At 44.3% G+C, this 27,554-nt stretch overlaps 1 protein-coding gene across 1 annotated transcript in view; it reads left to right on the top strand.

Moving 5' to 3' along the window:
• tenm2a (teneurin transmembrane protein 2a) overlaps positions 1-27,554 on the top strand; it is a gene marked incomplete at its 5' end in the record, with an annotated part of 299,282 nt that overhangs the window by 214,664 nt on the left and 57,064 nt on the right. Inside the window, 4 exon segments of the mRNA XM_083786230.1 lie at positions 2,254-2,355; positions 6,037-6,234; positions 10,071-10,271; positions 13,979-14,164. Of these exon segments, the coding sequence (XP_083642356.1) occupies positions 2,254-2,355; positions 6,037-6,234; positions 10,071-10,271; positions 13,979-14,164 (687 nt within the window).

Raw genomic sequence — 27,554 nt, 5'->3', positions numbered from 1 at the left:
CGCCACCGAGTGGCGCGCTACGAGCTTGTGGGTCTGCTATTTTTGAAAAATCTTAAAAATGTGGCACAAATCTTTGAATATGTGTTCTTTCAGAGCGAATGTTTTTTTTTTTTTTTGACGTCAGGCCAAAATGGGTCAAGTCGATTTATATTGTGGCCTGTCTGAATCGATAAATGACCATGGTACAATATATCGTTACTTTCCACCCCGACAGCAACGGCAGTCAGGGAGGGAATAGTTTAATTTCAGTGCTTTGACGGTAAACCAGCGGTGTACTGTACTTATACCGGCTCTGTTTCAACAGCAGCTGATAATGTCACTAATTAGTGCACCTTCTCACCAGATAGAGACAGGGGGGCAATCAGTGACTCAACTTGTCGCATTGTTTGTGTTGGCATGGAAACGTGCATAATGGGCATTAATAATACGCTTTAGTGCCACTCGCTGGGACACCACCGCCGCAATGCATAGGGTTGAAGTGGTTAATGTATGTTTCCTAATCAAAATCTCCAAAGTAACTAGTAAGTTTTCAAATAATTGTAGTGGAGTAAAAGTACAAATGTTGGCTCTGAGTAGAAGTAAAAGTATTGGAAATTGGAAATACTCAAGTAAAGTAAGTAAGTAAATGTACGCACGCACACACGCACGCACGCACGCACGCACGCACGTCACTTTTTTTCTCTTCTTCTTCTTCTTCTTCTTCTTCTTCTTCTCCTTTTACTCCTAATAGTTTATGATCACACACCATGAGCAAACCACAGAGTGCAGTTCCTTCTTCCTCGCACAGGTGTAAATGGACTTTCAAGGAGCTGCAAGTGGCCATTTAGTAGAGGCATTACTGCGATGTGTGGACGGGGACGCAGCATGTGGATTGACATGAATGGAGCTGGGGGGAGGAAGAATTGAAGTGGCGAAGCTTTCATCTGTTGAAGGGAGTGTGTGCGTGTGTGTGTGTGTGTGTGTGTGTGTGTGTGTGTGTGTGTGTGTGTGTGTGTGTGTGTGTGTGTGTGTGTGTGTGTGTGTGTGTGTGTGTGTGTGTGTGTGTGTGTGTGTGTGTGTGTGGGGGAGGAGAGAATGGGGCCAAAGGCGGAGTGGAGCGAATGGGCGACGAGAAGTGGGCTGAAGAGAGGGAGAGAGGAATGAAAGACAGAGTGGCGTCGTGATAAGAGGAAGAGAAGTGCCCGCGTGGATTGAGGTGAAATGAATCATTAGCATCGGAAAGGAGGAGAATATGAGTGTGTCTGGGGGCCTCATACACACCGTACAAACGAACATTCTATGTTCCGTCTGTGTTTCATGGCCGCCTCAATGCTATTCCAATGAAGTCACGTAGTTTTGACCAAATAAACAAGTATTTGGTCAAACTACGTGACTTAGGTAGGGTGAATATATCTCGCGGTGTAAAAACAAGTCGTTGCCGTCGTGCAAAATCCTCGTGTCTCCATCTTTCAACTTTTCATCCGTTCCTGTGAATTAACTCCCGACCCTCGTCCTACAAGTGTCGCACAAAAGCAATTTACAATTTACAATTTAGGCATTTAGCAGACGCTCTTAATCCAGAGCGACTTACATTAAGCAAGAACAAAAAGCATTTTCATGATAAAAACATTTATCATGAAACATGCGTAAGCTAAGAAAGTAACAGTGGAATATATCTATCTTATGAGACTATACATATAAACTATATATCTATACTACTATGCTATACATTATGTACTATGACGTGCTATGACTACATACAATGCAATTTTAGTGCTGTCTACATAACATGCTATAAGTCTGTATCAAATGCTATCTAAGTCTACAGAAATGCTATCTAAGGGGGTGGGGTAAGTGCTATGGGCCATGATGGAGTCTGAAAAGGTGGGTTTTCAGACTATGTGCGGAAGATTGGGAGTGAGCAAGCAACGAAAATCACATATCCACACAAGCTTGCACATCTAGATACTTTCACTGTAGTCGCAAAAAAGCAAACGGGTTTTGGACATTTGAGGATTCCAATGAAGGAGCGTTGGATTCGAGGGGGGGGGGCATACTGTATGTCAATGCGTGTGTTCATGAAAGATACATGGGATTGGATGAAACGCAGTGTTTGCGCTGCGTTGGATTGTCTGGAGACCCGCCGTACAGGGGTCTTATCACCCGCTGGCTTTAACCACCAGCACAGCCAATGATTTAATTACGGGCTTTGATGCTTAACATCAAAATCTCTCTCTCTCTCTCTCTCTCTCTCTCTCTCTCGCCCTCTCACAGATTCAGTGCAAGAGTGTCCGCGCAATTGCCATGGTAACGGTGAATGTAACTCTGGTGTGTGTCACTGCTTCCCGGGGTTCCATGGGATGGACTGTGCCAAAGGTATCCAGTGTCTCCCCAATATTTATTTTGTGCTCTTTTATTTATTTTAATTTAACATTTTTCTATTGTTTTCAGATTAACCCATTCTGACCGGGCACCCATTTTGGTGTTAGCATTACGTTATGCTTTAGCTATTGAAAAATAGCAGACCTACAAGCTCATAGCTTGTAGGTCTGCCATTTTTTTTTAAATCGAAGAACGACTGACATTTTTTAGAATCTGATCTCAGGTCAGATTGGGTTGATCAGACCAGTGTGTGTCCGGCGGAAACCTCGTATGAATCTGATCTCAGGTCAGAATGGTACTTTCAGTTGCCAGTAGATGCATGTGTCTTATCCTTCTTTTACGTCTTCGTTTATGTTTTCAGTTCAGAGATCTTGAAGTTGATCATCTTTGCCCATGAAGCTTTCAGAAGGTTCCCCTTCCATGACCGTCATCATTCCATCATCTCTTTTTGACATCTGAAAAAATGTATAAATGTGAATTTAAGCACATGCTACTTGTGTCTGATTTTACTTCAGACATGCTAGTGTTAATAAGCCCCAAAGCTTATTGATAACGGGTACTCAATAAGCTTGTTATCGGATCTTTCCGAGTATCGGTTATCAAGTTCCATCCCTCCCCCTCAAAATCTCCCAAAAATCACATGTACGTAGTTGTGCCGTGACAGTAGTTGTCAGCAGCAGCCCTGCTGTCATTCAGCCTGACGTGTGTCAGCCCCGGAGCGCTTCCCGTGCCTCACCACGTCTGTTGCAATCACAATCTAGTCCACATGATTCCCTGTACTGTACATCCCCATGCATTAGTTGGAGAACATGAAGACATAATTATACAGTATACATGCAGACACTAACAATTCAGCAATATTTCATCTCATAAATAAAATAAAACATGCAGACGCTAACAATTAAGCAATATTTAACCTCATCAAAATTATAATACAAATAAAAATAAAAAATAAACATGCAGATGCTAACAATTAAGCAATATTTAATCTCATAAATAAAATAAAACATGCAGACGCTAACAATTAAGCAATATTTAACCTCATCAAAATTATAATACAAATAAATAAAATAAACATGCAGACAATGACAATAACAATTAAGCAATATTTAATCTCCTCATCTGCCAAAATAGGACACAACACCGGAAAAGGCCCCAGAGCTTATTTCCATGATGGTGCCTTTGCGTGTAAATTGGATTGAATGAATAGTTTATTGTACCGAACTGTATATAAACAGCAACAGAGTAATGTCAAACACCTTTAACTGTGCCCCTTCTTTTGGGTTAAGGGACCATCTAGCAGTTGGAAATATTTACTCCGCCGATACCGTCTCTGCCTTAGGGCCGATTCATACTCCTATTTTAGAGCCGAATAAAAGTCGGTTCGGCGCTGTAAAGCCTACAATTTGACGTCATTTGAGGTTCGGGGGGGCGGGTACCGTCCTAAAGTCGGCTCTTCGGTGCTACTGAAAAATTCTGACGAGCCGAAATCATTTCGGCACTACAGCGCCGAAACAGCGGTAAAATAGGAGTATGAATCGGCCCCTAGGTTGTGACCAGGCTTTTCTCTTCGCAGGTGAGTAAGCCTGGGACCGAGGCTAGCCACTGATACCATTTTTCAAAATATGCTGCATTGGTTTGATTTTGAGGAAGCCATTCGGTTCCATTTATCTTATTATGGTATGGAAATCACCAAGTGGAGACTTGAAAATGTCTTGACATGGGTAATCCAACACGATGAATGTATTTGTTGTGCATTTTAAAGTGCAGATAATTGTTGAAAGATCTAGCAAAAGATTATTCCCAGAAAAAAAATGAAATGAAATTCAATGACATCCATGACTTAGGATCTGCACAATGATGTTTAGCCAATTAACCGGTTGGTGCACATTTGAATGACTAGGGATAAAATGTAAAAATATACAATCTACAAATACAACAATTAACAGCATTGAAATCTCTTTCTCTAGCTCTATACTCTCTCTTTCTTACCAATACTTACATACAATTAGATATTAAAATAGACTTTATTTGCCATTTTGCACACCAAGTGCACATGAGGACATCTGGGAGCACAGCTCCCAGGGTCAGCATTAAAAACAGAGACAGATATAAGAATACGAATACAGATAATGCAAGAAAGAAAAAAAACATACAATCGTAGAATAAATAGTACTTCATAATCTACCTAAAAGGCAGTGGCGCTCACACAGGCTAATGGATGCTGAGTGTCTGTTCCCCGGGATAGAGGGGACTGGTGAATAGTTAAAGTTCAAAACCACTTGAACCCAAGCAGCCATATTCCGGGGGGAACATTCGGCAGACCTCCAAGCTCACAACGAGCTTGACACTTGTATATTGGCTATGTTTGGTGAAAGCGGAAAAATCGCGATCCAAGTACAGAGAACCTTAAATAACCCTCTTCATTACCTGAAACATATAAGGACACGGCACCTCGTCGGGGTCGACAAAGTATCTCGTCCCTCCTGGGACATTTATCGCCTTTACAACTCAATACAGACGCCGCAAAGATTCTAACGGAAGGTGGGGAGTAAAGGCCATGCAGTAAGCTCAAATTTGTGAAATTGGCCTTTGACCAGCATAGCTGGACTCAGTCAAACCCCTGGCTTATATCGCCCGAACAACATCGCCATTAAAAAAGCCCGGGGCAAAGAGCAATGGTGTTTACCTTGGCGTCTCCGGTGCTGCAGTGCGCACGTAGACATTGCAATCAATCGGAAGAGCAAACTAAGGCTAATTCACTCCCAGTCCAAATTGCACCACAACATGATTCGGCGACACTGGATTGAACTTCGTGCTGAAGTATATCCACTGACGAAAACAGACCTACTGCCAACTCATTACTGCGTTGTCCTTTGTACGTCCTTAATGTTGCATTGCACTTATTGTTTTATGATTTATATGTGATGTTCCTAATTCTTGCAATGCATTATTTATTACTTGCACTGCATTATTATATTTTTGCTTACCTTGTATAAATAAACCATTTACTACTGATATTATTTTATCTGGCCCACAACAACACTGTGTGTGTGTGTGTGTGTGTGTGTGTGTGTGTGCGTGTGTGTGTGTGTGTGTGTGTGTGTGTGTGTGTGTGTGTGTGTGAGAGAGAGAGAGACTTGGGTATTTTTCTCTCTGTCGCTCCGTGTTGCAGCTGTGTTGTGTGCCCAGATAGATCTATAGCATATTTATCTCTGCTGTGTCTCCAGGGGTCATCGCCATGTTGCCTTGTGGTGGACATTTTTGTCAACATTCCATTTTTGCCACGGCCATATACTATACAACATGAGTGGACAATACAATAATATGACCATTAACACCCAACTAGATAGCCCTGAATGACCATGACGGGTCTGTAAGTCTGAGAGTGTACACATGGAACCAATTACAATTTACAATTTAGGCATTTAGCAGACGCTCTTAATCCAGAGCGACTTACATTTAAGCAAGAACAAAAGCATGGGAATACATCACATAAAAGCATTTATCATGAAACATGCGTAAGCTAAGAACAGTGTAAAACAGAAAATCTAAAAATTTCCCACGGACAAGGCAGAGTCTTTGTCACGACACATTTTGTCCGTGCATGTACGAACATGTCGGTGACCCCTGTGTGTGTCTCTCTCTCTCTCTCTCTCTCCTTGTGTGCTGCAGCCGCCTGCCCGGTGCTGTGCAGCGGGAACGGCCAGTACGACAAGGGCTCGTGCATCTGCTACAGCGGCTGGAAGGGGGCGGAGTGCGACGTGCCCGTCACGCAGTGCATCGACCCGCTCTGCGGCGGCCACGGGACCTGCGCGGCCGACGGCAACTGCGTCTGCTCCGTGGGCTACAAGGGAGCCAACTGCGCAGAGGGTGAGGGAGGTATTATAACGCCGTAACACACACACGGCAGTACGTCATGTGTGGACAGCTCATCATAAGATCATCTCCTGCTAAGCGAGGGAGCGAACGGTGTACAGTTTGTACACTTCACCTTTATTAAAGGGATGGAATCGCTTCTATTGATCCCTCTCTTTAAGAGTTATCAGCAGCACCGTACGAGAGAGAGAGAGAGAGAGAGAGAGAGAGAGAGAGAGAATAGGGAGGTGGTGAGGGGTTCAGGTGGAAGTGAATTGAGCGCCAAAGTCCTGACGTCACTCGCTCATCTCCTGATTCATGGACGTTTTTCTGGAGAATGGAGAATAACATGTGGTCCAATTAAAATGGTCTCATATAGGCTAAGAATTTTTTACGACAGTCAGTCAGTCATATATGATGCAGTCTTAAAAGCAGGCTCTGTACCCAAAAACGCCTGTATTTAGCCTGTCCCCAGCAAGTGGTCACAATTTCAAACATCCAAAAAAGTGACTAATACTGTCACAATCACATAAATATACATACTAAATTAAAGTAGATTGTCAACAACATAGCAAACAATATACACAGTTAATTTTATTTTATTTTATTATTTATTATTTTATTTATATTTTCCAATAAATATCTCATATCAAATGTGCGTCTACATTTAGACCTTGATTAGCCAGGCTAATCAAGGTCCCACACATAAGAGCCTCATTTATGTTAAAAATAAATTAATTCATGAAAATAAAAGCACTTGCAAAGTTATATGTAATACAAGTTGTGTATTCTTATGACATTAATTTCATTATTTTTCTTTTCATATTCCATCTGAATTAGTTACTCTGTTTCTAGCGAAAATGTAACTAGCAGCAGTAACACAAGCGTTTTCTCTCAGTCAGTTGAATCATATGACCCATATGATATCCAAACACAGTTCTTATTTGAGTCGATCTAAAATCTCCCTATGGGGATTACAATGCCAAATAAAAGTTACATGAACCCGTGGACTTAGCGCCCTCTACCGATATTGACGTCAGAAGAGGGTAGACCGCTGAGAGACAGATAGAAGCATGGGTGAGGGAGGAGAGATGCATGAGAGACAGATAGAAGCATGGGTGAGGGAGGAGAGATGCATGAGAGACAGATAGAAGCATGGGTTAGGGAGGAGAGATGCATGAGAGACAGATAGAAGCATGGGTTAGGGAGGAGAGATGCATGAGAGACAGATAGAAGCATGGGTGAGGGAGGAGAGATGCATGAGAGACAGATAGAAGCATGGGTGAGGGAGGAGAGATGCATGAGAGACAGATAGAAGCATGGGTGAGGGAGGAGAGATGCATGAGAGACAGATAGAAGCATGGGTGAGGGAGGAGAGATGCATGCCGCAGAGCACCAGAGAACAAGGTCAGCATTCTCTCCTGCTCTTTCTTTCTTTCTTTCTTTCTTTCTCACTCACCCTCATCCAATTTTGCTCTTGGCTCGTGGACAATATCTGATGAGTGTGTTTTTCTCTCTCTCTCTCTCTCTCTCTCTCTCTCTCTCTCATTCTCTCTCTCTCTCTCTCTCTCTTCACATCTGATCTTCATCACGGAAGAGTCCCTCAAACAATTCACCTGGAGCTTCGGCGACGTGAAAATCGATAACCGCGAGCCAAGCGTTTCTGCCAGGCAAACAGAAACGGAAGGCCGAGGGAATGTGTGAGGGTGGGTGTGTGTGGGCTTTTGTGTGCTGTCTGTGCAGTGTGTGTGTGTGCATGTGTGTAGAGGCGCGGTTAGGGTCAATCTAGCTAGCTGACGAGGGGTGAAAGATGGGGGGGGGGGTGAAAGTTGGAGGGGTGGGGGTGTCATTTGTCAAATTGGTTTTCACTCACCACTCAGTCTCCTGTCAGCCTGGCAGAATGACAGTGTCAGATTCTCCCTCATTGCATTAGCACGCACGCACGCACACACGCACGCACGCACGCACGCACATGCACACAAGGCATCAGTGAGTGTCACTCACAGATCTCTTAACAGCAGTGCTCTCGTTAGTGTGATCTTTAATTGCCTCAGTATAACGAAGTCTTGATAATATTCTAATAATTCATTCTCCCCTTTTTTCTCTCCACACGAACAAAGAATGAGGGGGGAAAAGAAAATTAGTGCCTTCTGTCATCTGTCATTCCCTTTTGTATCCAGCTGCTAATTCATAACCTTTGTTCCAGTGTCACTATGGTGTTCTATTCGATCTCTCTCTCTCTCTCTCTCTCTCTCTCTCTCTCTGTCTTTGTGATGTTGTTTTTCCTTATACACAGCGGAATTCTTCTATTTTTGTCTTACTCTTTCAGCATCGTGTAATGAATAAACAAACACAGGTTCATTCATCTTCTAAACCCTGGCGTCTTCACTTTCAGCTATGTTTTCTTCTGAATAACAACGGACCTGCGTGCATCTGGGTATCGCACGTCATTCTGCGTGATAGAAAGCCGACACTTGACACTATGTATTGTATAAGAACGGCTCACTTGTCTTGTATTGTATAATTCTATGCTGCTATAATGATCACGCTGAACGTCTGATCAATTTCATTTCCTTTTGTGTGTGTTTTACCCCCGCATAACTGACCAAAAATCCTTTCTAATTTCTATACTAATTTCCTTTCAACACTAATTCCCCCTCTCAACGATTAATTGCTTTGCTATTAATGGTTTATTGTTAAAGGGAAACATTTCCAACCTATTGTTCTGAAAACAAGCATCCTATGACACGACGTCGACGATGTCCATGTGAATTTCTCTCATAAATGCAGGAGTGCATGTACATGCATCGAGGACATGCGCAGGCGGCACTTGGGTTTTTATGGCATCGGGCATAAATGTCACATTCTTTCATGTCATACAGTATTAGGTACTCCGGCAGATGAGATGAAATGACGAGTTGGGCGTTCACAGTGTACACGGCAGCATTTCACAGGGACATACACATAATGACAATGTGCTTTCCCCCCCTCACACGGTATATATATAGGATCTCCGTCCTCACATCATGGCATTTAAGAACATTTTCATCCCACAATTTTGCAACCCTTTTTTCATCACCCAGTGTCAATTATCTGGGCGCAATACGCTCCCTCTGCCAACCCGGGGAGAGCAGCGGACTGACCTCATGCTTCCTTCCACATGGAACGTTTCCCTTCAATGGGCTCTATATGCACACAGATTAACTCTTCCTACACTTCTGGATCTCGTCCCTACTTCCTTCACAGGTGTTACCGATGATACTACAAGTAAGACGCGCAAACGCGTGAAGCGAACGCAGCTCGTGTGTGTGTGGTTGTGTGTGTGTGTGTGTGTGTGTGTGTGTGCTACAGCTGCGCCCTGTGTGTGTGTGTGTGTGTGCTACAGCTGCGCCCTCTGGTGGCGGGCCGGTGGTGTAACAGCGTGACACACACACACACACACACACACACAGACATTCAGCCCTTGCTGTCATAGTAAGTGGCTCACTGCGTTCGCAATAATTAATGTCCCGTTCCATTTACCGTGCAGTGGTTCTCAAACTTTTACATTTCAAGGACCCCCATAACTCTGAGAGTGTATATGGAACCAAATGGACCCTTACAAGTCCATGTGCGGACACTCAAGGACACTGGCGTAGCGGAGTGTTTCCAGTGAGCCAACATGCACAACAGCAGCACGCTGACTCTGTCTGACCACAATGGAACAGAGCCTTCATTAGTGTCATTAACACTGACTCTGTTTGACCAGAGCCATTCGTCTCATCCTAGCGCCTTCCCTCCTCTCCGATGTGTTTTGCCTTGTGCGTGTGTGTGTGTGTGTGTGTGTGTGTGTGCGTGCACGTGATATATAGTGGACTGCCTCGACCCGACATGTTCCAACAACGGGATCTGCGTGAACGGCGAGTGCCACTGCAAGCCCGGCTGGGGGGGCCCGCACTGCGAGCTGCCCCGGGCCCAGTGCCCGGACCAGTGCCACGGCCACGGCGCCTTCATACCTGACACAGGTCTCTGCAGCTGCGACCCCAACTGGATGGGCCCCGACTGCTCCATGGGTGGGTAGTTATACTGTACATCTGGATGGGCCCCGACTGCTCCATGGGTGGGTAGTTATACTGTACATCTGGATGGGCCCCGACTGCTCCATGGGTGGGTAGTTATACTGTACAACTGGATGGGCCCCGACTGCTCCATGGGTGGGTAGTTATACTGTACAAATGGATGGGCCCCGACTGCTCCATGGGTGGGTAGTTATACTGTACAAATGGATGGGCCCCGACTGCTCCATGGGTGGGTAGTTATACTGTACAAATGGATGGGCCCCGACTGCTCCATGGGTGTGTAGTTATACTGTACACCTGGATGGGCGATATAAAAAACATTTCCAAAATGTTTTACTTAACCCATTCTGACCTGAGATCAGATTCATACGAGGTTTCCACTGGACACACACTATGGTCTGATTGACCCATTCTGACCTGAGATCAGATTCTAAAAAAATGTCAGTCGTTCTTGGATTTTTCAAAAATAGCAGACCTACAAGCTCGTAGCGCGCCACTCGGTGGCGCGCTATGAGCTTGTAGATCTGCTATTTTTCAATAGCTAAAGCATGACATGATGCTAACACCAAAATGGGTGCCCGGTCAGAATGGGTTAAAACACTCATTCATATTTAGAAAATGTTTCAGATGTAAAACGACATTCTGAGATGATGGAATGATGATGGCCATGGAAGGGGAACCTTCTGAAAGCTTCATGGGCAAAGATGATCAACTTCAAAATCTATTAAAAGAAATTGGTTGTGTTAAGTAAAAAAAGTATCAATACTGCAATATAGAAATACTCCGTTTCAAGTCCGGAATTCAAAAAGTACAAAAGTATTGGGTTCAAAATGTACCTTATAGAACAAAAAGTTAAAGTACTCATTGTTTGGAATGTCCCATTTCAAGTCTTCAAATGTATTGCAAATCTTTTGAAAATAGCCAATGCGACGCATTGTGAGCTTGTAGATTGGCTGGAATTACTCAAGTAAAGTACAAATACCTCAAAAGTAGTACAAAAGTGCTACAGTACTTAAGTAAATGTACTTAGTTAACTTTCCACCACTGCATAGGAATTAGCTTCACGAACGGCTCATTGGAAACTATCCGTATCCATCCGGAGCTGGCCGAGACTCTACCGCTTCCATTGTGTGTCATTTCATTGCCACGCCAGTAAATCATCTGTGTTAATTTACAACATGGAACTGAAATGGACCTTACGTGGGTCCATTTACTTAACGAACTGTGTACACTGAAACATTGTGATGATTTCAATCTAACATCTCTGGCATTTATTAACACTTCACTTGTGGAAGATTTATTTGAGGTTTCGTGCAACAGTTTTCCAGTAATCTATATTATACCATAAGTCAGATAGTTTAAACAGCCCCCGACACAGATATTATATACGAAGTCATTCTATTTTTCTTGGACTGTATCTATAATGTATAGCGATACAATATCATTTGTGAACAACACCGCAGAACACTGGTAGTCTATTTTAGTAGACTCAAAATCGGCATAAAACAAATAAGTAACAGCTGCAGTTGATGGGATCAAAACCGCTCAAGGGAAATGGCGACGATGTTAACCCCTGGGCTACAATTAACGGAAAAAACTGAATATTTCTAAAAATACAAACCTCCCTTCACGGAATTAACGGAATGTCAATCAATGTCAGTTATCTAGGGTTCAACGGAGCAAAAATTAAAAAAAATTCGCTAATCTCACTAATGTTGGATGTAATTTACCAAAAAACGGCCGAAATCCGTGTGATCGTGCGCTATCGTGCACGCGCGCCGTCTCTATGTGCGTCGCTGTAAAAAAATTGATATTTTGCGATGTTTTGGGGTTGATTTGAGGTTAATTTGACTTAGTTATGAAAAATATAGCATTAGCTTAGCAATCCGGAACAGCCAAGCTAGTGACTAGGGTCAAAATACTGCCGGATGTTGTTGATCGTTGAACCGGAAGTGTCTTAGGAAGATTCGTCTATTTTGGCCAAAATCAGCATAATGGTGCGTTCCCGCCATCTGGTGGCAATTCGAGAGAATACACTAGCAATGAAAAACCATCTGTTCAAACCACCAGATCTTTCTTGTATGTTAAAACGATGAATTAAAAATATGCCAATTTGTTACCCAAACAAAAAAATTGGGATTGGTAGTCCAAGGGTTAAGGACCTAAACCCTATTGTTCTTTGGCGAGGACGCCACGTGGGGAACAGTTACCCTGTCTGCTGTGTATTTACAATATTTAGGCATTTAGCAAGAGTGACTTATTGCAAATTCTAGTCCCCCTCCAAAAAAGGTACAAAATATCAGATGTACAAGCTCACCACGTGGTTTTCGTCACGCCGCTGATCGCCTAATTTAGTTATCCGTAGTACGGTGAACATACCGTACATACATGCAGTGGTGGAACAACTACTCACATTTTTTATTATTCTATTTAAGTACAATAGAATAGAATAGAATAGAATATATAAATAGAGTAATATAGAAATACTCCATTCCAAGTATAAGTCCGGAATTCAAAACGTACAAAAAGTACAAAGGTATCTGGCATCTAAATGTACTTAAAGTACCAAAAGTAAAAGGAGTCATCATGCAGAATGTCCCATTTCAAGTTATCAAATGTGTATACATTTTTTTTTAACCCATTCTGACCTGAGATCAGATTCATACGAGGTTTCCACTGGACACACATTGGTCTGATTGACCCATTCTGACCTGAGATCAGATTCTAAAAAATGTCAGTCGTTCTTCGATTTTTCAAAAATAGCAGACCATAGACCAATAGCAGGTACTTAAAGTACCAAAAGTAAAAGGAGTCATCATGCAGAATGTCCCATTTCAAGTTATCAAATGTGTATACATATTTTTTAACCCATTCTGACCTGAGATCAGATTCATACGAGGTTTCCACTGGACACACATTGGTCTGATTGACCCATTCTGACCTGAGATCAGATTCTAAAAAATGTCAGTCGTTCTTCGATTTTTCAAAAATAGCAGATCTACAAGCTCATATCGCGCCACCGAGTGGCGCGATATGAGCTTGTAGATCTGCTATTTTTAAATAGCTAAAGCATAACGTAATGCTAACACCAAAATGGGTTCCCGTATAGAATGTGTTAAATAGATCTGCTATTTTCAAATGGCCGCAATGTTGAAGTGGTTAGTGTACGTTTTGTAATAAATAATCACCTCCTACAAAGTAACTAGTAACTAAATAAGTTATCACATAAATGTAGTGGAGTAAAAGGAAAAAAAACACAATATATATATGTAAGAGCAGCAATGCTATTCCAAAGATCTTGTTGTGCTGGTCATTTTGAAAGTAGCTCTCAAGTAAAAAAAAATCACACCAGTGTGAACCAAGTGGTGCAACTCCCGTCTATTGGTTCTGTGTATCGTTCCAATTTGTATCGTTCCAATTTCTTCTCTGTATCGTTCCAATTTCTTCTCTGTATCGTTTGCGTCCAGCAGGTGGCAGCCATGTCACATACTTCTCTCGTTCCAATTTCACGCATGCGCACACCACTCGTGCTCACACAGGTACACACATCACAAACAGGTACACGGACATTGCATGCTGGATGTAGAAGTGGTTGCACCACTTAAAAAAATAAAAAAGTATGTGCACCCCACACATCTACTGTCTTTTATTCGTCACAACAATAAACCAAAACTGTTCCTATGGCCTCCCTATCCCTGCAGAGGTGTGCTCCGTGGACTGTGGGACGCACGGGGTGTGCATGGGTGGAGCGTGTCGCTGCGAGGAGGGCTGGACGGGCGCCGGCTGTGACCAGCGCGTGTGCAACCCGCTCTGCGTCAAGCACGGAAGCTGCAAGGACGGCAAGTGCCAATGTCACCAGGGCTGGAACGGAGAGCACTGCACAATCGGTGAGCTCACATTGCGCGCGTGTGTGTGTGTGTGTGTGTGTGTGTGTGTGTGTGTGTGTGTGTGTGTGTGTGTGTGCGCGCACACATGTGCGTGTGTGCAGTGGTGGAAAAGGTACTAATTTGTTTTAATTCAAAGTAAACGCATGCGTTCACGTGGGCAGGTTCAAAGATGCATGCAGTCTACCGTTCATAGTCAATGGAAGTCAGTGACGTGATGATGCAAAGACTCATCCGGCGTTTGTATAGCTGCTGCAAATTAAAGCCTCAAAGCGACAAAGCTACAAATTGAAGCTGAGCCGGGTTCAACTTCCAGATGCGAAGCGACAAACCTACAGTATGCTACAGTAGCTGCAATGACACGAGTCACTGTACGGACGCACGCTTGATGACGCCGACGACCACGTGAGCAACAGATTTTCCAAAAGTGACGGCGTACGCGACAAACGATGCTGTGATCTTGTCTGCCTGTGTGAACGCAGCATTGCAAGTCACAAGTCCAGAATTCAACATGTACTTGAATAGAAGTGCAAAAGTATTGGCGTCGACATTTTCTTAAAATAATTTGCTGCTGAGAGTAGTTGAGTGTACGTAAAAGTATTGGAAATGTATACCTAAGTAAATGTGTTTGGTTACTTTACACCACGGCATGCGCAGTATGCACGTGTATGCGTGCGCAGACGCACATCAGCATGCGCAAAAAAAAAAAAAAAAAAAAAACACAGACGCAGACCGTGTAGAGTATAGCACCTGTTCCGCGGTGTCAGTGACGAGATAGGGAGAGGCAAAGCCGACACACGGAGTGGCTCTTTGCCGGGCTCTTCAGGTATAGGACTGCCTGCGTGTGCGTGTGTGTGTGCGCGCTCGCGCGCGCGTCTTTGTGTCTGAAATCTCTGAATGACATTTGTGCTTATGTGTGCGCCTGCGTGAACGTGTGTGCGTGCGTGCGTGCGTGCGTGCGTAATATCATAATATTTGTGCCTGTCAATCACCGTCTGTCATATTGACGTTGGTGTCAGTGTGGGTGGATGAATGTCACGCTCATTTTATTCACCGGCGGGGCATCGAGATGCCAAGTCTCATTTCCCTATCATCAAGGCACACAAACACACACGAATATCCTCTTGACGCACGCACGCACGCATGCACGCACACACACACGCACACACACACACACACACACAGGGGAAATAACTGTGTGATCTCAGTGTTTTCCCCCATTGAAAGTAGGTCATCTTTGCCTGCATCGTCAAATGTCAGCTTGTTGCAGAGCAATAGGCAAAGCAAGGCCACTGTAGGATATGCAGCAAAAACTTTAATTGGATAGCACATTTCAACGCTGAGGCCATGTAATGCGCTTTACACAAAACATTAAAAAAAGCACATTTGAATAAGTTATTTAAAAAAATGAGTTAAAAGAATGGAACAAAAGAATGAGCTCAATGAAATCCTTGGCAACACGAGACCTTCTCAGTGGTGTATTACTGCAGCTCGTCTTCTAACCGACGGTTCATTTCAGCTCATCTGCGCGTGACGTTGCTTGCTTTTCTGACTAAATAAAAAATATAAACCTCGACCAGCCCCCCTCCTCCTCCATTGCCCCATGCATCTCTTCTTACCCTTTGCACGTTTTCTCTCACTGCAGACATTGGAAGCATGGTTTACAAAGCAGGTACCGTATCTTTGACCGTGTTGCTTTATTTTTTCTCCTTTTTACGCCTGTGGTGGTGGTAGTATTAAAGCGAGCTTGCTGCGTTCCATGGCCCTGGCCTGGCTTGGCTCTGCTAGCTGTAGTCGTGTGGTGCTGTATGACTTGTCTGTAGGAAAAACTATAGCTTTGGTGTCCGCACGGTCTCAATGAACATCAGCCAGTGGTGGAACCAATTGTACTTAATGAAGTTCACCCAAGAAATTACTATTTCTATCGTTTATTAATAACCGGTGAGGACCGAAGGCATGGGGAGAGAGTATATTTTGCACTCCGTGTGTGTGTGTGTGTGTGTGTGTGCTTGTGTCCGTCCGTCTGTGTACAGCTAATCTCCGGCACCGTTAACCTGGTCGATGCCAAATTTTGCAGACACACTCCCTGTATGAAACTCTGCCCCAAACTTTCCAGAACGACCTGTTATAGCGCCACCAGGAGGCCGACGTTTGAAAATTTCTTTTTTTTTAATTACTCCTCCAGATTCTGTCCAAAAATCCTGCAAATCGTTACACACTATCTCTATTGTCATGTGCTCAAGACGGATCTGTCCGATATTTCAGATTCCATCCAAATTGGCTAACATTGGCTTTCAAAGTTTGCAGGATTGGCCCGTTTTAAACAAAAAGCCTCAAATCATGAACGGAGCGTGCAATTTACGCTAAATCTTTCACGGACTTTCCTACTAGGCTGAGGAATATATCCCACCCTTTTCACATTGGCCTGTTATAGCGCCACCAACAGGTGGATTTTTGCAAAACACATTTTTGGAACAAAATGCCTCAAATCATCCAATTGCCATCCAAGGCGTATAGCAGAAATGTCACCCTTTTCACATTGGCCTTTTATAGCGCCACAAGGAGGCCTCAACCTGACCTGCCCTGGTTGGAGACCTGTGCCCTGAGGGGGCACAAAAACAGGCTTTCTAAACATTGTGATATTGCTACTTTAACTCGAGTTAAAACAAATAAATAATAAATAATAATAATAATAATAAATCTTCTTCCTTCTACCACTGGCCGTCAACCCTGCAATGTAGTGCACTCACTCCTCCTGTAGGAGGCGCTCCTGGAAGCTATAGTGTGGCATCGGCAGTACTGACGGCATGCTGTTGTGTGCGTGCGTGCGTGCGTGCGTGTGTGTGTGCGAGCGTGCGTGTGATGTGTACTATTTAGTAATACCAGTGGTAATACCAGTGGAGGACTGTAACAGCTGTAATGTGTGTTTTCTCATACTATACTACTTAAGTACAATGGAATGGAATAGATATTATACTATATCCACTGCATTTCAGAGAAAATAGGCTTTTTCTTTTTACATACATACATGTACATTTATTGCACAGCCTTGGATACTAGTTTCGATAGATGTATAGATTATCAGTACAAATTATAAATGAACTTTTAGGTTAAAGGTATATTCAGTGATTTCACTCAAAAAACCTTAGGTTTCGTTTTTGGCTGGGACCTAAGCCTTTCATCCAATCAGGATAGAGAGCCAAAAACGAAACCTAAGGTTTTTTGACCCCCAGGGGTTAACTGGGGACAGGGAGGAACTCCTTATATGGTCAGCTCTCCAGGTGGAGCGAAATCCATTCACGACGGACGACGTACGTTGCGACGTATATTTTTCCGTCGCGACGTATATTCGAGTACGTCCTGGCGTAAATATCAATTCGTCCCGGCAGAACGGACTCGTCGCGGCTATATCTACCCGTTTGCGACGTAATAGGTTGACTATTATTTTCCGTCGCGACAGAACTGGACTCGTCGCGGCTATATCTACCCGTTGTGGCGTGAGCTGGACTCGTCGCGGCAGAACGTGACTCGTCGCGGCTATATCTACCCGTTTGCGACGTAATAGGTTGACTTTGTTATATGCCCGGGGCCCGGCACGTGCGCAAGCGAGCCTGAGTGGTTCTCTGGGGTTCCAGCAGGCCTTTTTCCGCGCGCATCGTGCCCGGGGAACGGCCCACGCGCGGCCCACGCGCACCGCGTGCACCTTGCCGGTCCGGTTCCGTGGAGCCCTTCGCCGTCCCCAGGCGACCCTGCGTTCCAGAGCTGTCACCTGCCCACCGAAAATAGCAGATCTACCAGCTCCTATACGGGATGGCCCGACCCGCGTCTGTGGACCCCTGGGGATCACGGTAGTCCACGGGGGTCCGTCTGTGTGTGTGTGTGTGTGTGTGTGTGTGTGTGTGTGTGTGTGTGTGTGTGTGTGTGTGTGTGTGTGTGTGTGTGTGTGTGTGTGTGTGTCGCATGCGTGCGTGCGTGCGAACTTCGTGACAGTGGTGCATTACATTGTATTTTGATTTGAAATAAATAATAAATTATTATTAACGAAAAACATCTAATACTTTTTTTAAATTGGTCTAGTAAAGTTAGTATCAGAAGCAGCAACCATGCAGAGCTATACCAATCAGATTAAATAGGCTATAAGCCTTAAACGTTTGCATATTGCTTGTCAAACGTTTAACGTTTGCTTCTGATTAGTTACTAACTTTACTTTACAGATCCACAAGCTCGAAAACCACCTGACGGGCCGCCCAAACGGGTCCGGGGACCCCCGGGCGGTACGGGTCCCCGTGGACCCTTGGGGATCAAGGGGGGCCACGGGTGTCCACGTTTGCGGAGACGCTGCCTTCATATTAGCCTACTTTAATAACTCTGTAATACTAACTTTACTAGACCAATTTAAAATAGTATTAGATGTTTTTCGTTAATAATAATTTATTATTTATTTCAAATCAAAATACAATGTAATGCACCACTGTCACGAAGTTCGCACGCACGCACGCATGCGACACACACACACACACACACACACACACACACACACACACACACACACACACACACACACACACACACACACACACACACAGACGGACCCCCGTGGACTACCGTGATCCCCAGGGGTCCACAGACGCGGGTCGGGCCATCCCGTATAGGAGCTGGTAGATCTGCTATTTTCGGTGGGCAGGTGACAGCTCTGGAACGCAGGGTCGCCTGGGGACGGCGAAGGGCTCCACGGAACCGGACCGGCAAGGTGCACGCGGTGGCCTGGCACACGTGCCAGGCCCGGGTGTGTGGGCCGTTCCCCGGGCACGATGCGCGCGGAAAAAGGCCTGCTGGAACCCCAGAGAACCACTCAGGCTCGCTTGCGCACGTGCCGGGCCCCGGGCATATAACAAAGTCAACCTATTACGTCGCAAACGGGTAGATATAGCCGCGACGAGTCACGTTCTGCCGCGACGAGTCCAGCTCACGCCACAACGGGTAGATATAGCCGCGACGAGTCCAGTTCTGTCGCGACGGAAAATAATAGTCAACCTATTACGTCGCAAACGGGTAGATATAGCCGGGACGAGTCCGTTCTGCCGGGACGAATTGATATTTACGCCAGGACGTACTCGAATATACGTCGCGACGGAAAAATATACGTCGCAACGTACGTCGTCCGTCGTGAATGGATTTCGCTGTCTCTCCAGCACACTCTATAGTACTGAGGATTATCACAACAAAACAAAAAAATAAGTGATATTTGAATTAAGTGAAATCACTGAATATACCTTTAAGTTAACCTGCTGTATAGAACATTATTTAAAAATGTAATGAAAATGAGCTTTGCCAGCTTCAACATTAAAGTTCCAACATTAGAAAACGCTTGAATGATCAATAGATAGTCCAATAACATGGCGTTATATTACTTATAATATGGCCCTCAGCCGGTTAATATCAGCCGATCTAAGCTCTGAGCTTGTGTGAGTGGCCCTCTGGAGTGAGTGTGGAACTATAGTGGCCCTCTGGAGTGAGTGTGGAACTATAGTGGCCCTCTGGAGTGAGTGTGGAACTATAGTGGCCCTCTGGAGTGAGTGTGGAACTATGGTGGCCCTCTGGAGTGAGTGTGGAACTATAGTGGCCCTATGGAGTGAGTGTGGAAATATAGTGGCCCTCTGGAGTGAGTGTGGAACTATAGTGGCCCTCTGGAGTGAGTGTGGAACTATAGTGGCCCTCTGGAGTGAGTGTGGAACTATAGTGGCCCTCTGGAGTGAGTGTGGAACTATAGTGTCCCTCTGGAGTGAGTGTGGAACTATAGTGGCCTTCTGGAGTGAGTGTGGAACTATAGTGGCCCTCTGGAGTGAGTGTGGAACTATAGTGGCCCTCTGGAGTGAGTGTGGAACTATAGTGGCCCTCTGGAGTGAGTGTGGAAATATAGTGGCCCTCTGGAGTGAGTGTGGAACTATAGTGGCCCTCTGGAGTGAGTGTGGAACTATGGTGGCCCTCTGGAGTGAGTGTGGAACTATAGTGGCCCTCTGGAGTGAGTGTGGAAATATAGTGGCCCTCTGGAGGGAGTGTGGAACTATAGTGGCCCTCGCCATCGTCAAAGTGGCCCACCACTGGTGTACTGTACATAGTCAGACTGACAATGCAGGATAGTTATTATTATATGCTGTTCCAGCACTTCTGATACTTATTTTTATTCATAATTATAAACACGTGTCTTATTAAGCCTTGTGGGCATTATTGCGAACGCAGTGATTGCGAACGCAGTGAGCACTAATTATGAGACCCTGCAGATCATGTCTGTGTGTCTGTCTGTGTGTCCCGCTGTGACACCACCCGCCCGCCACCAGAGGGCGCAGCTGTAGCACACACACACACACACACACACACACACACACACAAACAACCACACGCACACACACAGTAGAAAACTTTAAAAAAATTACTAACTAAAAAGAAAAAAAAAGTACGTAATTTATTCTAATTGTTGTTATTGCAATTTACGAGCTGCGTTCGCTTCCCGCGTTTGCGCATCTTACTTGTAATTATGAGGCATTATAGGCCTGCACCTTTAAGTAAAGTCCTACCGAATAGAGTTATATACACTGTGGTTTTGCTATTCTCGTACACGAGTCAGAAGATGTGAGGGGACTGCTTCCACCGCGGCTATTAGCTCTACTAAGGTATTCAGCTCGTGCGTCGTGCATTCCACGCGAGAAGAAAATGATGAGAGCCCTAAAGTACTTTTGGGAGGTGTAATTGGCAAATTTCATAGGCCACTGATGCAAAGCTTTAATGTTGTGTTCAAAGACAGAGCCCGCTAACTGTGTGTTTACATTTCGGGGTATTTGTGAATCCCTGTGTGCGCGTGCGTGTGGTTGGCGTGTCAGTGTCCGCTTGTGTGCGTGCGTGCATGTTGCGCTTGCACATGCTGCGGCGTAGGAGTCCGACAGACATACCACTTCTGCGTTTTGCAATTCTGTGGTTTGGCCGTCGAAAAACATCCACGCCAGAAATATTATTTAAAGATGGAGTGCCGTGATTTCTTTTCCACCCTAAAACATGATCATCAGGTCTTATTGTTATACAAGGAGGTATAATACAGTACAGTGTACAGTATTTGTTAAAATGTTGTTTTTATGTGGGCACGCCCACCAGTTTATTAAGTATGCCTGGTTTGCCTGGTGGGTGGTGATGGGTGGTCATCCACCTGAACTGAAGCCACACCATTGCACATAAAAACGACTCCAGGGTGTCGTACGGTCACCTCATAGACACATGAAAAACTGGAAAAATACAAATATTGTGGCACTCCCTCTTTAAAAAGTATGCAACTCAGAGCACACGAGATGACATGAAGAGGTTCACAACGCTGATACAATCGAAGCACACTATAAGACGGTCCATTTGGTCCCATTTGTACACTCTCAGAGTTAAATGAACATTGATTTTACATTATACATCGGGGGTCACCAGAGATAGAGATAGAATAATATGCATATCAAACTGGGGGTGCTTGAAATTAAACAGGTTGAGAATCTCTGCTACAGAGCCGTAACAATCTTCTCTTATGGGGATTCCTGGAAAATATTTTCTCGCGGGTAACCTGACTTCGCCAGATTTGCGGCAGTACTGAGTTCACAAGTTCCCTCCTCCAGCCTGCATCTGGGCTCTCTCTCAAGCAGAAATGATGAACCCGGAAGCAGCGGGGGGACAAAAATGATTGATATCTCCATAATAATTTCGAGTTGTAGTCTTATTGTCTCCACCAGGCCGAAGGCATGGGGGGAGAGTATGTTTTGCACTCCGTCCGTCCGTCAGTACGTGTGTCCGTCCGTGTGTGTGTCCGTGAGCAGCTAATCTCCGGCACCGTTCACCCGGTCGATGCCAAATTTTGCACACACACTCCCTGGATGCCAACGATGAACCTCTGCCCCAAACTTTCCAGAACGGCCTGTTATAGCGCCACCAGGAGGCCGCTTTGTGCAAAACAAGTTTTTGCATGCCAAATTTTGCACACACACTCCCTGGATGCCAACGATGAACCTCTGCCCCAAAATTTCCAGAACGGCCTGTTATAGCGCCACCAGGAGGCCGCTTTGTGCAAAACAAGTTTTTGCACAGTACACCTACAGATTTTGTCCAAACATCGCGCAAATTGGTACACAGTCTCTCTAGAGCCATTCAACGAAACGGGTCTTTCAGATTTCTCAGACTCCATCCTGATTGGTTAAGATTGGCTTCCAAAGTTCACAGGAGTGCTCAGTTTCAAACAAAATGCTGCAAATCATGAACACATCGCGTGATTTCCGTGAAATTGTGCACGCACATTCCCACTAGGCCGAGGAAGAAATGCCACATGAACAATTTCAACTCAGCCTCAAGGTGGCGCTAAAACTGTCCTTAAAGTGTTTTTACCTCTAATTTACTTTTGTTGCCCTTTTATCCAACCACCAGATGAAGGCAAGCTGCAATGTCCTACATTCCTATCCTGGTGGAGACCTGTGCCCAGAAGGGCACTTTTTCTAGTTAGGTTGTGTTTACATTTGTGCTGTGGCACAGCTTCAATGTGTCATAAGTCTGGCGTTGATCACGCCTCTAGCGGCCGCATACAACCGCATATCGCTCCTCACAGAATTGGTCCGGAGTACATCGTCTCTGCCAGAGAGATCCCACAGAGTAGACTATACCCTTCTGGCAGAATGTAAATGTTGTCCAGCAGGGGGAGTGGTTTCACCAGGCTAGATTTGCGGGCTAATTAGTGTAAATGTGGGGGTCCTTGACATTAAAAAGTTTGGGGAACCACTGCAATAGAGAGCACCGGATTTGCGTTGGGGGGATTGGTTGATGGTTGAACGGAAAAATACAAAATATTGTGGCACTCCCTCTTTTTAAAGGGATTGTGACATTAAAAAAAAGGTTTTGGAATTGTTCTTGTTTTTTTTAGGTTTTCTAATCTCAATTGCACCCAAAAATGAATGAACTTTTAACATTCAGTAGATTTTCTGTGATCTGGGGTTTTCTGGCTCAAACAGGTGCTCTGATTTGCCGGCAGTAAGTGTCAAGTGACATCACTTACTGCAAATCCCATATATGTCAATGGGATTTGCCAGCAGATGTCACTGTTTCACTGTGTTGCCTGTTTTCATTGTAGCTCAAAAGGCCCAAAAAACCCCAAAGAAAACTTCAGACCACAGAAAATCCACTGAATGTTCAAAGTTCAGGTTTTTTGGGTGTAATTGAGGTCATAAAACCTAAAATAAAAAATAAAAATAAATGAAAATGAATGTCATAAAACCTTTAAAAGTATGCAACTCAAAGCACACGAGATGACATGAAGAGGTTCACAATGTCCAACGGGGGACATGAACTGGGGGGGGAAGAGGGTGAGGACCAAGAAGATATACATGGGATAAACAATTAAAAAAAAAAAACAGACCTGTCTGAAGTGAGTGGTGCAATAAAAACTCAGCTTCCCATCATGCACCTGTGCACAGTGTGAAGCTCAACAGCGCCACTTTGTCACCTGTTGGTACCCTAAACATAGGCCTACATGCATACAGACGGGCATAGTTAGGGAGGGGACGGACATAGCTGGGCATTTGAGTAGCTGCACCACATGGTTGCAACACTCAAAACACAGACAGGATTAGAGAGTGGAGTTGACACGTGGCGAAAAAAAGCAATTATAGTACATTTCTCCGTTGGACGGATGTACAGTGATATGAACAGTGGTCTCTCGGATTTATTGCACCGACCTTTACCGTTATGACCTTTTAGAAAGCCGCTGGTTCTCGGAGAGCGGCTGTACTTTTTTTTTTTTTTTTTTTAACAATGTCTTTGTGACTTTCTATCTTTTTCACACTCTTGTTCTTGGTCTCTCGTTCTCTCTCTCTCTCTCTCTCTCTCTCTCTCTCTCCTTCATTCCTCCCTTTCGCACGCCACGAGCGAGTGTGTCTACTGACCCATAACCCAAGGCAATTTCTCCTCCTTTTTGAGGGGATTTCGTTGGAGTCACACTGCATTAGTGGGGAGGGAAGACTTAATAGTTTCTGAAATCCCTCTTCATTCTAGTTAGTATATACGACGGGGTTGGGGTGGAGTGGGGGGGGTTGGGGAGGGGGGGGGGGTGATCGACTGGCCTCCACAGCCAGCTTGCATCAAGGCCTAACCCAAACGAGCTGATCAATGGCTATGGATTGTCCTGTCTAGACAAATTCATACGTATTTGGCATGCTTTAAATGGCAACTCCATTGAACAAGCAATCACCGCTAACTACCTTTTGTTCGCGATCGAGAGCTCAATACTTGGGGACAATCAAGGCCCAGCCTGTCTGTTAATGCCACATTATCAACCGTCCCCTGATGCGGAAAATGGCATTAATTAAAGAAAAGAAAAAAAAAACCTTCTCTGATTTGATTCCTCGCGTCGAGCCTGTATGAGAGGTTATGCTTCTCTATGGTGGAAAGTACATTTACTCAAATACTGTGCTTAACTACAATTTTGAGATATTTGTACTTTACTTGAGTATTTCCAATTAACAAAACCTTTACTGCATTACATCTCGGAAGTATAACATTATACTTTTACTCCACTGCGTTTATTTGATAGCTTTGTAAATGTAAATCAATGTAAATTTGTATTATTATTACAAAACATGCATTAACCACTTCATATGAATTTGTATTGACCATTTGGAAAATAGCAGATCGAAAGATCTACAAGCTCACAATGTGTCGCGATGCGACGCATTGTGAGCTTGTAGATCTTTCGATTTTTATTCGAAAACTTGAAATGGGACATTCTGCATAACGAGTACATTTTTAATGCCAATGCTTTTGTAGTTTTACTCAAGTGCATTTTTAATTCCGGACTCCTTGCTCGTAACGGAGTGTATATTTCTACATTGCAGTAGTGATACTTTAAGTAAAACAACTTAGCACCATTTCCACCACGCCGTTTATTTACAAAGTCCTCTGCTGACATTCAACGGTCACCAAACACATGATGGAACTGCGATCGGAGAGAAATGTCTGTTCATTTAACCGCCGCCTCGGTTGAGATTGCACAATTTGTATTCGTAATGCGGCGGCTTTATTGATGCAACGATTTGTTTAGAGGGCGCAAAACTCAAACAGTGCGACTCGAGTGGAAATATATATGTTCATTAATCCGTCGAGCGACGTCTCAATGAGAAGCATTTCATATTCATAATCTATTGCTTATTGGCTGTTCTGTCCTGCTGACTCCAGACTGCCACTGAGTGGGAAATGTCAGGCCATATCTCCAGAGTGCTTCTGTGTGTGTGTGTGTGTGTGTGTGTGTGTGTGTGTGTGTGTGTGTGTGTGTGTGTGTGTGTGTATGCCTGTGTATCGGTGTGCATGCTTGTGTGCGTATACATATATGTGTGTGCCTGCTAGAGAGAGAGAGAGAGTGTGTGTGTGCATGTACATGTGTATATGTTTGCCTGTGTATCGGTGTGCAAGCTTGTGTGCATATACAGTATGTGTGTGCCTGCTAGAGAGTGTGTGTGTGTGTGTGTGTGTGTGTGTGTGTGCGTGTGCGCGCATGTGCACATTTCACTTTATACATACACACACCCCGTTTGAAAGGACCTTTAGACAAAAGTTGGTGGTTACTGAAGGTCGCGGGTCTTTTTGATATAAGCCTCCGCAGTGATGTGAAAGTTACAATATCCCGAGGGCATTGGGCATGCAAAACAAAGATGAAAGGACGTGCATTTAAATTAATTTGTATTTGCCTTTTAGCTACTGTTTTTGTTTTTTTTACAGAGAAATGCCCACTGAGATTCAGAATCTCACGGAATCTAAAAAAAACCCCGAAAAAAACAGCATACATAACAAAGTTTAATCGAAAAGAGACTTAAAAACAAAGTTTAAAAAAACTTGTTTTCAAGGACAAAAGATAACTTAAAACTTTAAATATGGAGAAAACGTCCTGCTCGACAGCTTGGATGTATACTGTAAGCTTCCAGGTCACTGCCAGTTGGAACCTGTTCTCCCCCAGTGTGTCCGTCCGTCCGTCCGGATTACCAGCCAATCTCCGGCACCGTTAACCCGGTCGATGCCAAACGTTGCATACACTCTCCCTGGATGCCAACGATGAACCTCTGCCCCACATTTTCCAGAACGGCCTGTTATAGCGCCACCATGAGGCAGCTTTTCACATTTTTTACCTATAACTGCTCTGATCTGCGTGAAACGTTCCATGCACACTCCCTCGAGGCCAAGGACAAACCTTTGACCTGCATTTTTCACATCTGCCTTTTATAACCAGGAGGCCCACTTTTGTAATACACATTTCTTTATATTACTCCTCCAGATTCTGTCCAAACAAAAATCTCACACATCCTTACACAGTATCTCTATAGTCATGTGCTCAAGACAGATTTGTCCCATATTTCATATTCTGTCCTAATTGGCTATAATAATCAAAGTTTGCAGGATTGGGCCGTTTAGAACAAAAAGCCTCAAATCATGAACAGCTGGATTTTTGCAAAACACATTTCTGGAACAAAATGCCTCCAATCATCCAGTTCCTCAGAGATGCTGAGTGATCTGGCTCTGCAACAAAATGAAGAAAAGTGTTGCAAGAAACAAAACAAAAAAACATGTTAAAGATTTTGCCAAACCTCACACTCATTGGTGAATGAATGTGTGTGTGAATGGGTGAATGTATTGTGCAGACATTCACACACACACACACACACACACACACACACACACACACACACACACACACACACACACACACACACACACACACACACACACACACACACACACATAATGTAAAGTGCCTTGGATAAAGGCTAATATATGCACCATTTGACTGCACCATGTACTGCCAGCTAACTGCCAGGTCACTTTTGAGTCTCACAATACAAGTTAGAAACAAACTTCTCCTCAGGGCCTTAAATATTGACCCGGAATGAAGGTTCATATATTTATAAACCGCTACCACACATTGTCGCACGCACGCACGCACGCACGCACGCACGCACGCACGCACGCACGCACGCACGCACTCTGTCACTTTCACACTCAGTCGAACTTAATCTCATTCTCGAGATGGCATTACTCTTAGGCCATCAGAATCCCATTAGCTATACTGAATCATAAGTGTGAGAGAGAGAGAGAGAGAGATATATGATGGGGTGGGCTCTAGCCTCTATCAAGTAAGTGAGTACTATGAGCAATCCATTCACTCTCTCTCTATACACACACACGCGCGCATACGGATGTACACGCACGCACGCACACAGGCGGCTTTAGCAGCACCCCCACAGAGACATATAGAGAGACATGCAGGAGCCAACGTGTACATGAACACTGACCTGCACAATTACATCGATTCTTCAACAATCCATACTTACAATATGAG

The sequence above is a fragment of the Protomyctophum parallelum genome (assembly GCF_964188405.1).
Source record: "Protomyctophum parallelum genome assembly, chromosome: 16".
In the NCBI taxonomy this organism is placed as follows: domain Eukaryota; kingdom Metazoa; phylum Chordata; class Actinopteri; order Myctophiformes; family Myctophidae; genus Protomyctophum; species Protomyctophum parallelum.
The sequence above is the reverse complement of the archived record's forward strand: the minus strand, read 5'-3'. Positions and strand labels throughout refer to the sequence as shown.